The sequence below is a fragment of the Anopheles maculipalpis genome, chromosome 2RL, assembly GCF_943734695.1.
Source record: "Anopheles maculipalpis chromosome 2RL, idAnoMacuDA_375_x, whole genome shotgun sequence".
NCBI classification, from domain to species: domain Eukaryota; kingdom Metazoa; phylum Arthropoda; class Insecta; order Diptera; family Culicidae; genus Anopheles; species Anopheles maculipalpis.
The window spans coordinates 8,978,925-8,996,846 of record NC_064871.1 but is presented as its reverse complement, the minus strand read 5'-3'; the positions used below and the strand labels follow the sequence as shown (position 1 = coordinate 8,996,846).

At 44.4% G+C, this 17,922-nt stretch overlaps 2 protein-coding genes across 2 annotated transcripts in view; one reads left to right on the top strand and one right to left on the bottom strand.

The window, feature by feature from the left end:
• Positions 1–17,922, bottom strand: part of LOC126558677 (cleavage and polyadenylation specificity factor subunit 4) — a 500,167-nt gene that overhangs the window by 342,116 nt on the left and 140,129 nt on the right. The window lies entirely within an intron of this gene.
• Positions 8,021–16,691, top strand: LOC126557314 (involucrin-like). Its single transcript, XM_050213035.1, has 3 exons — positions 8,021–8,058; positions 14,588–14,850; positions 14,921–16,691. Exons 1-3 carry the CDS (start codon positions 8,041–8,043, stop codon positions 16,680–16,682), a joined length of 2,043 nt encoding a protein of 680 aa, XP_050068992.1. The 5' UTR covers positions 8,021–8,040; the 3' UTR covers positions 16,683–16,691.

Below are 17,922 nucleotides of genomic sequence, written 5' to 3'. Positions count from 1 at the left end.
GGCGGTGACTTACTAATCTGGAAAATGCTCTACACAAAAATCTCTTGTCTGTTCACCGCTGACGGTGAGCGGTCCATCCGATCAACCAACCGCGGTGTGTAGCCCACAATTGCGCATCGTGCGGTGGCAAAAATTGTTTTCATAACACGCTGGGCTGCCGACGGAGTCAGTTTAACGGTCAGCTGGGAGGGAGGTAGGGTGTGAGTAAGTGAGACGGGCACAAGCAGCACTTACCTTTAGTTTAAGCAATTTCACACTAAAAATCATCAATTTGTGCACCCAAGATGCCAGGTGAAAGATAAATGGATCGGAGCAGGACTGAAGCATCATCCAACCAAGGGATGAAAGAGTCGATTAAGCATCGAAACATCGGGCTAGTTTGGATGCAACACTTGACCCAACCATCGCACCATGGTCGAAGCGGAATAGTGCAGAAGTAACTTCACCAAAGTTGTCGCCTAGTGCGATCGTGCATAGAGCGAAAGAGTGTTAGCCTTCAGGGCTTCTGGCGAACATTGCGTGATATTTTGCCACACCTAGCTCACGTCTAATTTTTCCAACAAAGTTGTACTGTATTTCCTGAAAAAAAAAAACCCACCAGACGTGTAAAATAAGACATGTGTCGCGAATTCGACACCGGGGCCAGCTATTAAACGGGATTCGGTAGCCGGTGGTTGGTCAGGGCGTTTGCATATCTTTCGGCGCGATTTGCAAAGCATATCATGTTATGCTTTTAATGGTGCATAATCATGGAAAACCGTCGTTGCACCATCGCTACCGGTTTCGACAAGGAGAGTTCGGGGTTGTTTGCTTTGCTTATCACATCTTATTTACTGCGCCGTGTTGGTTCGTTTCGGGAAGTCGGTATGTAAGTGATAAGATGTCTGGAGCGGGAAATGTTTAGGTTGTTGGTGTGTTTTAGTTTCACTTATTTATTTATTTCTTTTACGGGCGACGAAAGCACATCATGCAGTAGTTTGAATAGTACAGACGTGTTATTAACTTGGCTGGTTGAATGGAGACTCTTGAATTAGTGAATTTATCGCTTGGGGGTATTTTTGGTTCATATCAAATTTACAGGTTATAAACCGAGCATGTCCGGGATAAGGCAAAGACAAAAAAACAGAGAGGAAATGCCCCATTAATCGAGTTTATATACACAGTCGACACATGCGGTGTTGACAATACGGCGCAAGCCGTCATACTCAACATTTTAAAAAATTATAAGTTTTCTTGGTCAAGCCTTTATTGGTACATCGTAGAGACATTTTCATGTCGCCTGCATGCTTGCAGAAAATTCAATCCCTCTACAACTTCGACTTCGTTTGATCCTGCCAATTGATTCTGAGATCTCTGTGTTTCCTTGTATCAAACGTTGACAAAAGTCCAGCATTCTGGTTATATGTCCCAACCATCGTATTCTTCCGAGGTTTTTCGTATGTAAAATCAGGGCAAATATTTTTATTGATTTAAAAATGGAAACAAATTGAAAATTCATATTCTTTAATTTGTTTTATTTAAATCTATTTTTGACATGACCATACACCCAAAAACCTCTATTGAGCCATTGTAACCACTGCTCAAAAGAAGGTTTTTGACAGCTTCCATGTGAAATCTGTCAAAAAGCTTCCTTGGTCTCAGTAGAGTGGTTTCGTTAAAGCGACTTAAAGTGTAAATTTTCCAAACAAATCGACAGCAAGATATCGTAATGCAACGGAACACAGGGAAAGTAATTGATATGCCGCCTCAAATACAAAACCACACACAAGTTAACGTTAAAAACAGATCGCAAACATTAACGCGCGTGTGTCTAGGCACTAACAAGCAAGCAGTGTCAGAAAGAATTAAAATTTCCTCATTTTATTTCAATGCCTTATGCTGTTTTTCTTAGTACATTGAAGCTCCAAACAAACGGAAGCACACCTTGGGTGGAAAAGAAAAGCGGACAAACCAACAATGTACAACAGTTTAGCAGACACGAAAAAAGGCGAAAAGGAAAACTGCCCAGGTTAGGTAGAGGTAGCAGGTAAACATATGCGTTGGAACACATTTTTGCGTGCCAATGGTTCATTTGATCGTTTGATTGCTGTTTAAATAAATGCCGGTGTCGAAAGCTTGAGTTGAAATAAATTTAAGTAACACATAAATGGCGCACTAGAAGAATGAAGAAAATGGATACAGAGGTGTTAATAGAGGGCTAATTGAATACTAATAAAAATAGCCTTAACAATTAGGCTTAATAATAAAGACAGCATAGTAGAATGTTCCTCTCTATCAAAAATTACCCTTTAATGAGGAAACTTAATGCCCCAAGGGCTTCTTTCCACGCTTTTTTTAGACCCGGATGCATTTCATTTAGCTGGCCTTTAGGGTTGAACCGATCGACTGATTAATTTAAATGGTCTGTCCCGTCGAGTGGATCATTCGAATAGCATCCCAATGGAAAACTGCATCGATCGAAACCAATCGGTCCTTTCTACCCAGCGGTGGTCTCTACACCTGTTCTTCCTTGTCTAACAGTTCGTTTCAACTTGATCGCTTCACCACCCACGATCCACAGGCTAAACCTGGTTGCGTAACTTCCGTTTGAGGTTTCGTTTGGCAAGGCTTCCGTTTCGGACCTCACCGAACCGACGTGGCTTATTACTATTTTCTGCGTACATAGTCTACGAGCTTTTTTTTTTTGCTTTCGAAGAGTATACATTTTTTTGGTATGATGTTCCACGGTTTCTTTTGGTCTCTTCCTACCATCGGTCCCAACAACGGCAAAACAACGAGCGTAACGCGCGCGACCTCCCGCAATAGGTCACGCGAACGGGTGCAAAAATCGTTACGAACGATTTTTTCGGCTACGATCGCAAGGGCTAACGAACGATTTTGTTGGGAGCACGAGCAAAACAGAGCCACACGTTCCGAAATTTTGAGGAAAAAAAGCGAAAGCGAACGGAGTCAACAACTAAATTAGGCCAACAAATGATGAGACAAGGCGGGCGAAACAATTCGGCTCGAGCTGTACTCTGGCAGGCACGTGAAGCAGCACTTAACCGTGCAGGAATTAATAAGATGTCCCACGAAATTGTCTAAATCGAACGTCGGGTGCGTGCTTGGGACTCACAGCCCAACAATGGCTCACGCACCTCCGCAGACCCGAAACATCCGTCGTGCGGTCAGCGTGATTCCGGCGTTACGTGAAACGTTACCCGAGAGCTTGAACGTGATTTCGCACGGACCGCGGCGTGTAAGTTGCGTATTGGTGTGCCAATCCGGTGCGTTGATCCCAGCTAAAGCGACTCATCACTAGCCGAAGTGTAGTATAAAAGATCATCGGGGTCTTATAGGTAGAGCTTCGTAAAACGATCGATTGAGACAGAATTGATCTTTTTAGCTGGATGGAGGATGGAGTGTCTTGACTGCTTAAGTCTAAAAGTATTCTATATGAAAATTCCTCGCGCGACCCTGCAAGCCACAGCTAACTCCAACGTTATCTCTGAGACTTCCTGATAAACACTCAGAACACTACCAAATCTAGCGCTTCCTCAAATGTCTTTTTGTCACCCGTTATAAGCTTTTACATAAATGAACGACTGTTTTGAAAGACGCAGTGCCCATGTTACCACACTCGTCAGGTTCAGGGTCTCGAGATGAGTCGTAACCGGGCGTATAGGTTTGCGTAAACAACAAAACCTGGCGCCACTGTTTCATACGCACAGCTAACGGACATGCCCAAAACTAGCAGGAAAGACGCTTAGCGCTGCACTGCACGGCTGCAAACAGCAAACAGCAGTACGTGCCCACCGGCTACAGCTCCACACCGGAACGCATATATTTAAGTTTAGTGAGTGCATGTCACACAGCCCACAACCTTTGCAGATCGCGAGCTGAATGTGCAAAGGTGACAGTTGGTAGAGCGCCCCATTAGTAGTTGTGATTCAAGATGAAGGGCAGCGGGATCCTTCAGGTGTTGCTTGTGGTGCTTAGTACTATCAATTACTTCCCACACGGTGTGGACGCTCAATTTGGGCTAGGACCGCCCCACGTTATCAGCCTGGAAGACTACGATTCAGATGAAGTGATACCGTTAGTACCATCCCGGCTACGACTACCGGAAACGACCAACTTCAAACGAAACTATCGGTCCCATCCTAGTGCAGTGAACGCGAGAGTGTTAACACCTGCTGAGACACTGCCCATTTCCGATGATCTCATGAAGCAGTTACAATCTCTGTTAAGCATGAACCCTAGGAAAAAAGCTTCAAAACAGAAGCTTCATCGTACGACTGTGGCGAAGCCTGCCGAGAAGTACACTGGCACGGTAACTACTTCAACAACACCATCCACATCTACAATGTCGAGTACGTTGACTATGTCGACAACGACACATAAATACGATTCGGATACATCGCAAAATTCGCGTGAGATTGGCAAGAAGTGGTTCCCGGTGCTGTTGCAGGAAGCGATCAATAATGTCCTGCGCAAGAACTCATCCGAGCACGACGAGCTGGACGAACTTGTCGATCAAATTGCGGCCGGTAGTGGAGTTTATGCCCGCGAAACTAGTCCAACAGCTGAACGATACGTAGAATCAACGGTTACTTTCCGCAGTACGCTGGATCATCTTAGTGCGGTGGACAGTGACATGGTACGGTTGAATTTTTCCACCGTCGGTGGCGGTGTCCAGCCAACTCTTACTCAGTGGAACAATATGGATCAGTTAGGATCGGGTGTCCCGTGCGTGGTGAACATCTTCAACAATACCAAGATCGGATACATTGTGATGAGAGTATCTAACGATTCGGAAATTCGCGTAGAATCGCCGGATAGTGCTTACGAAAATGTAACGGTGGACGCAGATATGGAGAGAATAGCGAGAAAAATTTTAACTGAATTAAACGACGGGAACATAGAGCAACGCAACACGAAGTCAACGACAAGAAATCAAGTTAATGGAAAGCTTAAGATGCCTTACTTCTACAAAACGACACCACCTATGCACAGTGGGGCACAAACGATGGAGCCTCCATTTTTTAACGTTCTCAAAACACCCGACAACGAACCGATCAAGTATCGTGTACTTCTGCGCAATTCAGACACCCTACCGGAGAAGGTAAACGTACGTATACCACTTCCGGGTCCGCTACCAAAGTCACAGCATCCGGTAAAGGTGCTAACAGGCGATCGTCGTCCCAATCACGCCAACGGAAGACAGGCCACGCCGAAGCGAAAACCTTTGTACTGTTCCGAGGAAAAACCTAAACCTAAGCTACTGAAAAACCGTCATCCATTGAAGGATATGGTTGAGGTAGATTCGGTTGAATTCGAACCTGACTCCAGTCCGGGCAGACGGCACGGCATCGGACGCGTGGTGCGTAAGTATGACTACGAAAGTCTAGAAGAGGAGCTTCCATACGAAGAATCCGACATTACCTATCCGGACACTAACACCGTTACAACACAGCGGACAGCAAAAATTTTGGCCAGTGGAAAACACAACCCTTCGGCAATGGATTCCAATGAAAAGCGACCAGCCCGTACCACACCGCAACCGTACACGGAAACCCAACGGTACAACTTCCGACGTACGTTTGGTCCAACCGATTCGGATGTCGATTCGAATGAGCCACCAACTACTACACCTTCCAGTAGAAGGCACGATACGTACGAAAAGGCTGACCTCCCGGGAGATGATGTGCTATTCAATCAAGCATCAGCAAAAGTGTTTGTAAAAGCGAAAAAGACTGACGGCAAGTTGCGAGAGACCTCTTATCGGCGGCAAGATGCGGAAAGTGAGGAATCTGATGAGCCGCTAAAGATGACGTTCGATACGAGTGGAGGAGCAGAGTTGAACGATTTGTTCGAGCGAAGCGGAAGCAGAAGTAAACGGATCCTGAAGAAGAGTGGGCATCGGTGGGCATCGGAAAATAGTTCGGAGGAAGGTGAGGATAGTACGAGTTCCTAGGGAATGTAAAGCGTGCGTACGTTGCATTTTGTAAATAAAGACTGCCATAGAGTTAAGAAGGTTTAATTAGTGTTTTAAGAATGGATAGGGTTTTTTGAAAACTGTAAAGTGAGCTGTTACTTGATGAAAAATATAAAGTGTGTTAAAAAAATTATGGTTTATACTATTTAATTTGTATAAAAAATCTTAGGATGAAAAATTAATAGACTCCTAGCAAGCAAAAAAAGACAAGACTGGGATGAAAAGTTTGGATTTTAATTATCCCATAGAAATCCTGAATTCTTAATGGGATTGGGATTCCTACAAGTATCGACAAAGTCATCATAGACTAGTTTTGATTTATCAGGAAAATCTTGGGTTTTACTAGAACTCAAACTCTTCCGGTTAGAAGACCTTCCGATGGAGGACGTCTATATCATACTCAATCAAAGACTCACCTATGAAAATCAAACGAAAAATGCAACATCTTCATCTTCTTGTCTCTGGAACTATTAACTTCGAGAGGTCATGGCCTGCGCTTATTATGAGTTTGACTTCATTTTACCCAAAGCAATACAGCCAGTCGAGCGTACGGGATTCCCGATTAGGATGGGACTCGATACGCAGTCCTGCCGAATGAAAACCATCATCGCTACCGCGTGTGCCACCGAACCGCTTCTAAATAACTATGTGCAAGTCATAAAAGCTTGGGGACATGTGTAACGGACTACGCCATATTAATCCTATGCCAAGATGTTGATCACATTTCCAAAGTATAGATTATTTAGAGCATAAAAGTCTTGCACTTTTAGCGTAATGTATGATATAAGTACTGGCACCAATTGTGCGTTATTCGCAAGATCGTACGTAAGGAGCTACACTCTGATGAGCTTAGCATGAGTGCCTCTGATACGTTGACACGACAACGTCAACTTTCGTAACGTGTTGAGCCGAATTCATTAATCTTCCTATCAACAATCAGCACCCTAGAGCTCGATCCAGAATAGACCACCACCATACGTAGAGGTCCGCTTTGCGAAGACGACACTTAAGACGACATTTTGTAAAGAAACACAACACGCAGTCACAATCGACACTTCACGTGGATGGCGTGACTAATTTACCTCCGAACGACAAAGTGACGAACCGAAACGAACTCATCTTCCCGGCCCGGATACGCTCACCGTAACCCATCAGAGAGGGAGCGTGAGGGTTCGGAAAAATCGACCCATCTTTTTACAGCAGCACCATCGGGCACCCCTCTGCCGTGTTCCGTGTGGCGGGGGCACCCACAAGTGGAAAAGTCGAAAAGTCGAAATAGGAAACTCTGCCCGAATCCCCCGCCATCGAGCCGCCTCGATTGGAACCGTTGGCGAAAGGTCCACCTAACCCTTTCCATGCGCGCTCAAGCACACACAGCACGCCCCGGGAGAAGACTTCTCCAAACTATCACGAATCGCGGACCGGTGAACGCTATGAAAACCGTGCCAAACGGCGCGCAATTCGTTTAGACGCAACCGAGCGGTCGAGGCGTTAGTGCGTGCGCATCGTATCGCTCTCCGGCACCTTCTACCAGGAACTGCTGACCACGTCCATAGGCGTGTGTACGTGTTTGTGTGTGAATGTGCGGTTTTGGGCTTGTATGTGATTTTTTGGGGAGGACATAAGTGAACTCCCAACCGTTGGTGCATCGGTTGTTGTATTCCAGAGTGCAACAAAAAAAAGTGGAATTTGATTACGTTTTAAAAAGAAAGCAACGAAAAAGGTTATGCTTTGTACGTTCGTGATACCGGAACATCAAGCGAAAGACGTGTAAATTATTACTGCAGTGTTTACCTTTCACGCTTTACCGTCCTTGGCGAGGGAACAGTCCGGCGTGTGCTCCGGATATTGTGTTTGAAAGTTGCGTGTTGCACGCTCAGAGCGCCATTTTTCGCAGTTCCGGTGCATTCCGATCGCAGAACAGAACAGCAGGACGTGCCTACGGGAATACTTGGTGTGCAGTGAAGTTGCGGCAGAACACGGTGTTTTGTGTAGTGCAGTGAAGCAGAAAAGTTGTGACGCCTCTTCTTAAGCAGTACGTGATACGAACAGAATCGTACAACATGAGGTGGCAAATCGTGGTAGGTAGAAGTAGTTTCGTACGGTCGAGAACTCAGTACATTAGTTGTGTACTAATTGCGACGCATGAAGACATGTTTTAATCTTTTAGTACACATCATACTTTGTGTGTTTACACAGCCAACTCCGTTACTTCTGAACATCGTTAACTTTTTTCTTTGAGGCACCGGATTCGGATCCATATAATTCCATTCTTCGACGGCAGTATTAAATTAAACGATTCTAATGCTTTTTTGGGGGTAATCGATGAGCATATTGTTCAACTCAGAGCATTAGCTTTGCTGCTCATTTCATCTACGGTAAGCAGTTTTTAATGTATTTTCCATTTCCGTCTCGGTCGGTGCTCGCCTTGAATTTGCGAGTTCAGGGTTCGAGAATGGAAACGTTTATAGCGTTATAACGTCGCTTAAGAGGTGTTAAATTCGTTACCACTGCTAGCGATGAATGTTTCCAACTATAAGGAAAACAACAACGGTTATGAGAACTTTGGGTAATGTGATTTTAAAAGGCTTTTGTCGTTGTTGCTCAAAAATTAACATCGTCGTTGCTAATTCGCAAAATCTTTGCAGCAGTTAATTATGGTGACAGGTTGCCCTAGAATGGCGTGGGAAAGAAGAAGCAGAATCGTTTTCGAAGCAGTACAAAGGGTAATTTTGTACTGTTTGGATTTTTAAATTATTTCACAACTCAATTCCAAGCCAAGCTTTTATTTTATTCTTATCAAAAGATGTCACATCAAAAATGCAGCGGCCTTGCTGAAGGATGCAGTGTGTTGGTTTAATGCAAATAAACGCTTGACGATGCTACATTATATTCTTTTGAAATCAAGTTCGCTGTTCATAAAGATGTAGCAAAAACGTTTAAATTGTTTGTTTTAAAAATTATGAAGTAGAATACATTTTCTGCAAATTTTTTTGTGAAACTAAAGTTACTAAACAAACCTTGAATGTGAATAACTTCAGCGATAAAGTATTTCAGTAACCGGAAATAAATTTGCTTCAAATATTCAAATGAAACCTTTCTCTTATTCCTGCTAGAAAACTTACATAAGAAAATGCTCTATCAAACGATGTTAAGGGCATTATTGCACGAGCTTTATCACACCTAAGCCTGCACAATTGAATCCCATCAATATCTTCCGATTGCATTTGAATAAAACATCAAAAGCGATTGAATAATAGCATCCCAAAAAGACACTTCACGTCGTTCTTTTCCTCGCCCAAAGGCTGACAGATCCATTGTGCCTCCGATTGACGGTTTCGAAGTGAGCCCGTTGATCGTTGTCGTTTGCCAGCGAACATAATTGGACGATCTTTTCCACTTTGTTCGGGCCCATATCGAGGCACCCGAAGAAATAGAAACGTTTTGCTATTCATAAGCATCATCGTTATCGAGCCTATCATCGACTGCCATTTGTACCGCGTGCCGTTGAAAGATATTTAAATGATAAAAAGAAACCATTTCACTCACTGACGCTGGTTTTTTGTTGCTGTTAGGTTGGGGTGCACACTGTGGTGTATGCATAACGGAAACTACGGTCCTCCGTCAGGCGCAACCGACCACATTCGACATGGGGCAACACATTGTGCGCATCACACTTGCGCTCTTTCGTGTCGGGGTCGGCTTGCGTAATTGCAATCAGCTTCGTGCACTACAATACCGATCCTATCGTACAGCTTTGAAGAAGCACTGCTGTGTGTGTTGTTGCTGGGGGTTTTACAAAACTTTCCTGCTTTTCTTGTTGCGTGCTGCGGGCGACCAGAGGAACCCCGGCTGTCGGAAGAAGTACCTTTGTAGCAAATCGATCGATTACCGGTTGCAGTAGAGACGAACCATCTGGCACGATGGAGATGTGCTTCCTGTAATGATTAGCTGAAGTACGGTGGGCATTGCAGCTAATGATCATTAGATTTGTGTTCAAGTCAACAGAAGTAAAGGCGTTAGGGTGGTCTAGTGCACTGAGAAGACTTTAATAAATGTTTGCAATATTAATGTGGATTTTTGTTTAATTTAAGTTTCTGGCTAACTGATTCATTTTTAACAATCTTTTCGATGAAAGCGCCTAGAAGTATGCAATGTTTTTATTTTGAAATTTGAAATATTCTAAACATAACAATTCTATAAATATGACCCAAAACTAAATAAAACCCAAAATGAAATTAGAGGTTGCGAGAATAGTAAAGGGTACTAAAGTTTATTTTAACATTTCTCGACAGTAAGACATTATCTCAGGGCTTCGATTGCATCAGGACACCTTCTGATTCAATGCGGACAACAAATTGCAAAAAGTACAAATTTCACACGCTTCAGAGGGTCACCATCACATCAGTAGATATGCAACAGCCCCGGTACATTACCTTCATTTTATGCCGGATTTTCCACTCGCAAAATGTTTGCTTTTTTATTTATATTTTCGTTCCCAGCTGCAAAGAAAGCTTTACAACAACAAACCACTTCTGGTGCTCAGCGTGCTCGCTTTGCATACAGACTTCAATTTCATTATCTCTTCGTTGGGGCATCAGCAGCAGCAGCAGTTTGCCTCATCTGGCCAGATTTGACCCAGTCGCCGCGGGTGGTACCGCTTTGTAGATTTGTTACCGCCAACGGCCAGCCCAGATGATGCGCAACTGCTCTGCGCCGAAGTAGTTGTGCCACAGTAGTGGGCAAGAGCTTTAGGCCATACTTTGACTGCCGAAAAAAAAAACACACATCAATGGAAAATCTACACGCAACCGTCAGATCATTTAAGAGCACCACCAAGCAGCGCTAATAATAATAAAGCAAAAAAAAAAAAATAGATACACAAATACACGCTGCACGGTGAAAAAAAATCCGTGCCCGGACTGCAAATGACAGCTTTTCCGAACCGTTCCGTGATGTTTCTTATTTCATTTAATCTTTTTTTTTCTCTCTCTCTCTCTCTATGTTTATTTGTTTGCTTTCCACTACGCTTTCGGGTGCGTACTTGCGTGTGTGTGTTGTTGAGAAGTTTTGTTTTCCATATTACGCTTCCTTAACAGATGAGAGCAAGAAAGAGCAAGGATGCAACACCGTACGAAAGAAAAACAATTAAATCGCGAACTGCCGTAAGCGCGAATCTGATGACGGCGGGTGTGCGCGCGCGCTTGTGAAATGTTTTGCGCGAGCTGGTTGCAGTCCCCCGGTGGCTGGCTGCGTAATTTTGCGGGGTCAGTCAGTCACTCGTTCACTGTGACGGCGTACCCTCCCAGCCCCGATTCATATCGGATCGGTGTTTTCGCTCAGGCGGAAGACTTGTGGCGTGATGCACTCTGTGCTGGCGGCTGGAAGACGATGCTGCTTCAGTTGGTTTTGGTTTTAGATGGGTTTTTTGGTGCGGTGTTCCTTTTACCCATGCTCACACCCCGAAAATTTACCATTGGCGAGAGTGAGTAGGTAGGGCTAATTAAAGATGTTCAATTATATTTCTTAACTCTTATGAACCTTCCACCTACTCGAAATCGTCTTGCTTTGTGTTTTGTTTGTCTGGTGGAAAATCGGTGTGGGTCGGAGAGGAGATAGTTTTCGCTTCCCAAAACCCACACGAGCTAACGAGAGGGGAAATTCAGTCGTGCTGAATGATTTTATAAGAGACTGCTCCCTTTGTTTTTGGTGCAGTTAGCATATGCAAGAAGTAAATCGACTAGTAATAAATTTAAAAAAAATGATACACTTTTTTATAAAACCTCAGATCTAAGATCTGAGTTAAATTCTTCAGAATCTGAGTTAGATTCTTTTTTATTCGGGAATCTAGAAAGAATTCGAGAATCTATGGCTGAAACCATAGTTAAGAGCATTCAATAATACTATCAGTAACTGTAAAAAATGACAGCTGTCAAACGACTACAGTAAAAAGAGAGACAGAGAGAGAGAGAGAGAAAAAAAAAAGAGAGAAGAAAATTATTTCAAAATTATAAACAATTACTGTCTTGTTGAAAAGCCTTTTTGGTTTAATACATATTTTACAGTCACATCACCTGCAGTGCAGAAACTATGCCACTAAGCGATCATACTAATAAATAAATAAAAATAATACAATAAATTAATTTATCATCACCATTGCATCTAGCTGCTCATTAAAAACGACAACTCAACTTATTAGGAATTATGATAAATACATTCTTCGTCCAAGACGAAACGAACGAAAAGCGCTAGCCAGTTAATTGCTCTTCACTACCTTATAGGCCGATGAGCAGCTACTAAACGAGTGTACCTTGCCATTTGACGGCTAATTAGACAGATCGCATGTGTGTCTCGCTTGCACCCCACACCAGCTACTTTCTCCATGTCCCAGCCTGTCGGCACAATTAATCCACACCGATCCGCTGGGGCAGCTTGTGTTTCACTGTACCTTGAAGTTCGGCGATGACCTTGTCCTTAATTGTATGCTCGTACGCTTTTGCAAATCCTTGTGGCGAGTGGTGCAGATTTGGTACTTAATATAAAAATTCTCAACCAATATTGTCCAGCAGCTAGCGAGTCAATTAATGTTAGCAAAATTATTACACGAAACGGATCTTGGATTAGCAAAAAAAGCATACACAAAATGAGTTTCTCGTAAGAGCCTGTCTTTCAATGGCACAGGCACATGCCACAATCAATCAAATGCGGTTGCAAAACAAGGCGCGAAAAGATGATCCTCCGGATTGGTGTGTGTCGATCGGGTCGTTGTTTTTTTTGTGATGTGTGAAAACAAGTTGTACACGGTTGTGTAACACTGCACTGAAGCAAGCGTGCCGTAGAAGGGGAGCAAATAAATGCTTCCCCAAAGCACACCACGTGGAGAAGAGAAAACATTATAAACACTCACAAGAGGAAGATGCGCCAAACGTCAATTGGACAACTTTCAACTTCTTCGAGCCGATACCGAGCAGCGTACGTTATTGTGCGCAAAAAAAAGCAGCATAATTTAGAAATGTCTTTAGTAGTACTGCCGATGGGACCCACCAAGCCTGGGTGGAAAAACCGGCTTGTACAGGCTCGGTTCCACTTCCTGTTGGGCAACTTTTTTCTGCGACTTTTCGGTTGCGACAAAACGGGTATCCCCGATCGGTGACCTAACGGTTGGTTAGCGAAGGTCTCCTTTTGAAACCATCGAAACGTTGGTCTCTGGCAAAGATATGGGATATGGGGGTGAAATTTTCACGCCTCCTGAAAATTGCCTCCCAAACTCTCTCTCTTCCCTTTCTTCTGGACCTGTTCTTTACGATTGCACTGTAGGTTACACAATCCGCAGCGTATGGGTGGTCAAGAGAGTAGGTAGAATGGAGTAGAGATGCTTACAAGCAGGAACACTGCTACACGTGGGGCGTACATGCACGTTAAGGGGTGGGCCAGGGACCGCCCCCTAGAAAGTGGTTTGTGGCCTCGGCTTATAAACGAAAAGATCCAATTTCTATACCTGTTCTTCGATAAAAGGGTAACTCGGGCAGCTGCTAACCAGCCTAGGAGTGGCTTATCCATGGTGCCCTTCTTGATTGGTTTCGATTAAATAATCACTCATCAATAGCACGGTTCAGTGTCGAAGCTTCCAACTCCCTCTCTCTCAACATATCTCTCCTCCTGCCTTAATTCGATACCTCGGTAACATCAGAGCTGATTTACATAAGATAGACTAGACTTCTGGTCACACGCGGCGCTGGGGTACACCGTCTCTCGCTTTTAAAGGCAACACTCGAGTGCTTACCGATCTCGTTTACGACCTGACCTAACGCAAAACGGTTAGACACTAAAACAACATCAACGCCATCGAATGCAAAAATTCGCATAATCGAACCGTTGCGGTTTTTCAAACGGCAAAAAACGAGAGCACCGCGGTTAAAAGCTCGTTTCTGTGAATTCGATAATTGCTCTAGTTGGCGGTTTTTATTCCTCAACGCAACGCAGGTACCGATGCGGATCACGCACGCGCTTCGTGAGGAAGCCAGGTCTGCTCCGTAACGACACGAGACACGATCAGCAGATCTGTAGACATAGCAGCAGTCCAAGCGTGGTAGTAAAACACCCGAAAATGGCTTTTTTGTCTTAAAGCGCGCAGACTACTTTGAAGTCATTACGCATCGTAGCATAATCGCTTTGTAGCATTGGAAGAGGAGTAATTTTTTGCACGTTTTACGCTACAGCTTTTTCTTGATCACGCATCCAGTTCAAGCTGTTCGGTGAGGCAATTTAAGCCGTAAGTCCGTTTTATCGAATGCGTTACGGGTAGCGATTGCAGAGCACGATAACGTACCGGTACAGGAAATGGGTGTGAAAGTGAATGAATATTGGTCCGAAAGTGATTTTTGAGAGTGGCCTACACGCATTTAAATGAGACCGGAACATGCACTGATAGATGTGTGTGACATGTTTGCTTGAACCTTAAAAGAAACACGGATCTTCGCGATTGGTTGAACAGTAGGCTTAGGGATTTTATAAGAAATTAAGTTGGAAGTGTTTATTTCGCCTTTCAGGAACAAACTGCTGCGTTTCTAAGAATAATTATAAATTCGATCAATTTTCCCTACTCCACAGTTGCTTCTGGTGTCAGTGGCACTTGCCTCCGGTGAGAAAAAACCCGAAAAAAGGCCCACCAAGAAAGCGCACTCGCTGAAACCGACCAAATCGCCCAAATCGATCATCGAAGAGTTTACCGCTCTGCCTCCAGCCGATGTAGACTTCATCAAGGAGCTGGACCGTCAGTTCCGCGAGCATGGCAACAAGATCCGTATCAAGGTGGAACGCAGTAATGGCACGGATGGCAAGAACATGAAGCGTACGATTGACGGTGATCTGGGGTAAGTTTTGCTTGAAAGAATACATCCCAAGACATAGGACTAATTTGTTTAAATTATCTCCATGTTTCAGATATGGTCACTACAGCAATCAGCCCGATACGGGGTATCATTTTTCCAAGCCGAAATACATGATCTACCCATACTCGCAGCATGACATACCGTCGGTCCGTTCGCCGCACAGTACCCACGAAACGGTGACGGATATTGAAATAACGCCATCGCACAGCTACGAGCTAAAGCCGATCGAGGAGGTGTATACGGTCTATCCGACACAGCAGTACTCGCAGGAACAGCAGCAGTACTATCACCAGCACCATCAGTCAGCACAACAATCGAAGCAGCTGTACCAGCAGGAAGACGATACGCCTGTCATTGTGCTCAAAATTCCTGGCCCTTCGAAGTATGCCGCACACTTGCAGGCCCTTCTGCAACAGTATCTCGAGATACGGGCAGCTCAGCTGTACAAGGAGCTGGAGGAACAGGAATACCATCAACAACAGCAATACCAACATCAGCAACATCACCAACAGCATCAACAACATTATGTGCAGGAGCAGGAAGTGCATGCCCATCATCATCAGCAGCAACAGCAGCAGCATCAACAACAGCAAGAGCTACAGCACCAGCAGCACCATGAACATCATACGAAGACAAAGTACAGCCAACCGGATCCAGTTTATCCGACAGAGATCGCATACGTTCCAATGATTCGCACCCATCAGAACACGTACGTGCCGTTGCCGGAGCAATACTACGATGCACCAAAGACACCTTCTCCCCGTCCAACGAAGCATCGCAAAACGACCGTCACACCAACGCACGTAACGTTCCACAGTACGGCGCAACCTGAGCCAGCCTATCACTACCAGACCTACCATCCGGAGCAGCATCAGCAGCAACAGCTCGCTCAAGTTCACGAGCATCACGAACAAGCTCACGCACCAGAACATCAGCAGATCCAGTACCAGTACGTTGCACAGCAACCCAGTGGACATGGGGACGAACACGAAACGCAGTACGTGTACGAGAAGCCAATGGTCAACTTTGTCACTCCACTTCCCGAATCGGCTCACCATGGCCACCAAGATGCTTACCAGCAACAGCAGCAGCACTCTCACCATCATCAACCTCCCCAAAAATATCCAAACTTTGCCGAGTACCACCATCACCATCGGCCACAGCAGCAACAGGAAGAGGATTATCTGCCCGAACCGAAGCTGGTCGAAAACTACCCAAGTCATAAACATACGCGCGTCATCTACAAAAGTCCCTCACTGAAGACGGAACTCCAGCAGGAAGCTCTCCAACAGCACGAACACTATCACCATCAGCAGCAGGAAGTCGCTGCTCATCATCAACAACAGCATCACCAGCAGCAGTACATCCTGCAGGAGGTGTACCCATCGCAAGCTTCCTACTTCGAGGACAAATCGTTCGTAGAATCTGCAGGCCCCCAAGAAACGACCGATCGGAGTGAAACCGCCTCACCGCACTACAACACCGAGCAGGTGGTAGCGATCACACAGAAACCGAAGCGACTGTACAACTATCACGCACACACCTCCACCGGCCATCATGGGTCGGGATCGCGTGGATCACGCATGGCGGCCGGTAGCAGTCGATCGCGCGCCAGTGGAACGGGTAGCGCGAAAGCGTCCAGCAAACGTGATGCGGCAGCTTCGCCCGCACCCTACACCGAGGAAGAGTTCCGCAAAGTGAACAAGATGGTGCAACGCATGAAGAAGAAGAGTCGCACTACGCCGGCGGATGATGCCGGGATGATGACCGTCACCGCAAATCCCACTAGTCCGAGCCCGAGGATGGTCGCTTAGGGTGTGTGCGCGCGTAGAGTAGTTGTAAGCTGTATTAGTGAAGATCTAGTGAATTGTCCGTCCTCTGTCGCAATGGCTTCCTGCAGGCTTCCTTGCGGTAATCTTTATTTCTTGTCCTCTCGCTTTACGACATTTCCCCGAACAAAAGTATTTTTCGCATGTTTGTTTGTTTTTTTTTGTATTTAAATTATTAGTTGTTATCAGTAGTTCGGTTAGGATGAGGATCAATGATGGATCAAGAAGACGGCTGCAGTCTTGCAATTAGGATGACGTATGATGCTGGTAGCTGATTGCGAGCCGTTGAATGTAAAATATGCAGATGAGTTCTGTGTAGCATTTGCTGCGGAATCAAACTTTAAGAGACACACGTGAACAGTTGGAGATGAAAAAAAGACGAAGGAAAATGGAAATAAGATGGGAATACAAAACAGTGTAACTATTAATATGTAAATGATAAAACGTACCAGTTATTAAATAAATTTATAGACAATCGATGTAATATATCAGTACAGGTTATTGTTGTAGCAAGAAAATTGAGAAAATTATTTAAATATATCATCCAACACATACTGATTTCATCTGATTCAGGATTCAAAACGCCTGAAGGTATGCAATTTAAGAATAACAAAATTTTGTATGTTCTCCTTCCAATTGCATAACTTAAGGCGCATGTTGGAGATAAACGATTTACTTAGTACAACTTTATGTGTCTTCGCCGCTATCAAACCGTTTTGTGGCATTAATTTATCTATTCTTCAATATTAGTTGCACGTAATTGCACGTAAATGCAACACTTTAACGAAAACACGCATACCGGTCGTCAATACGATCCATGAAAAATATTGAAATTTTTTCTCTGAGCGAATAAATGCATGCAGCTACCCCAAAGTCCAACCATTTTCCACGTGAAAGTGAAACAGCATATTTGCCAACCATTTGCGAATGGTTGGCTGAAAATCGAAACCAACACGTTCACTAACCTTACCCGACTGTCCAGCGGCCTCTGCAGCAAACAAAATTGAAGTGGCACGTTAAAAAGAGATGAAGAGAGAGCCTGAGAGAGAAACAAAAAAAAACGTTGGCTAGGGAAGCGTTTTACATACTGTTTACTTGTTCATATGGTTACATTTGCACGCTATGAGTTATTTTATAGTACAAACCGATTAGCTCATTAGGGCGATGAACATGATTTAATTATTTATCGCTGTTGTATATGCTTTTTATTGTTGTTTACAAACTG

Excerpts from the sequence above, each read along its gene's own strand:
- LOC126557314 (XM_050213035.1), top strand. Across the intron at positions 14,851-14,920 it reads ACGATTGACGGTGATCTGGG|ATATGGTCACTACAGCAATC; the intron begins GTAAGTTTTGCT and ends TCCATGTTTCAG.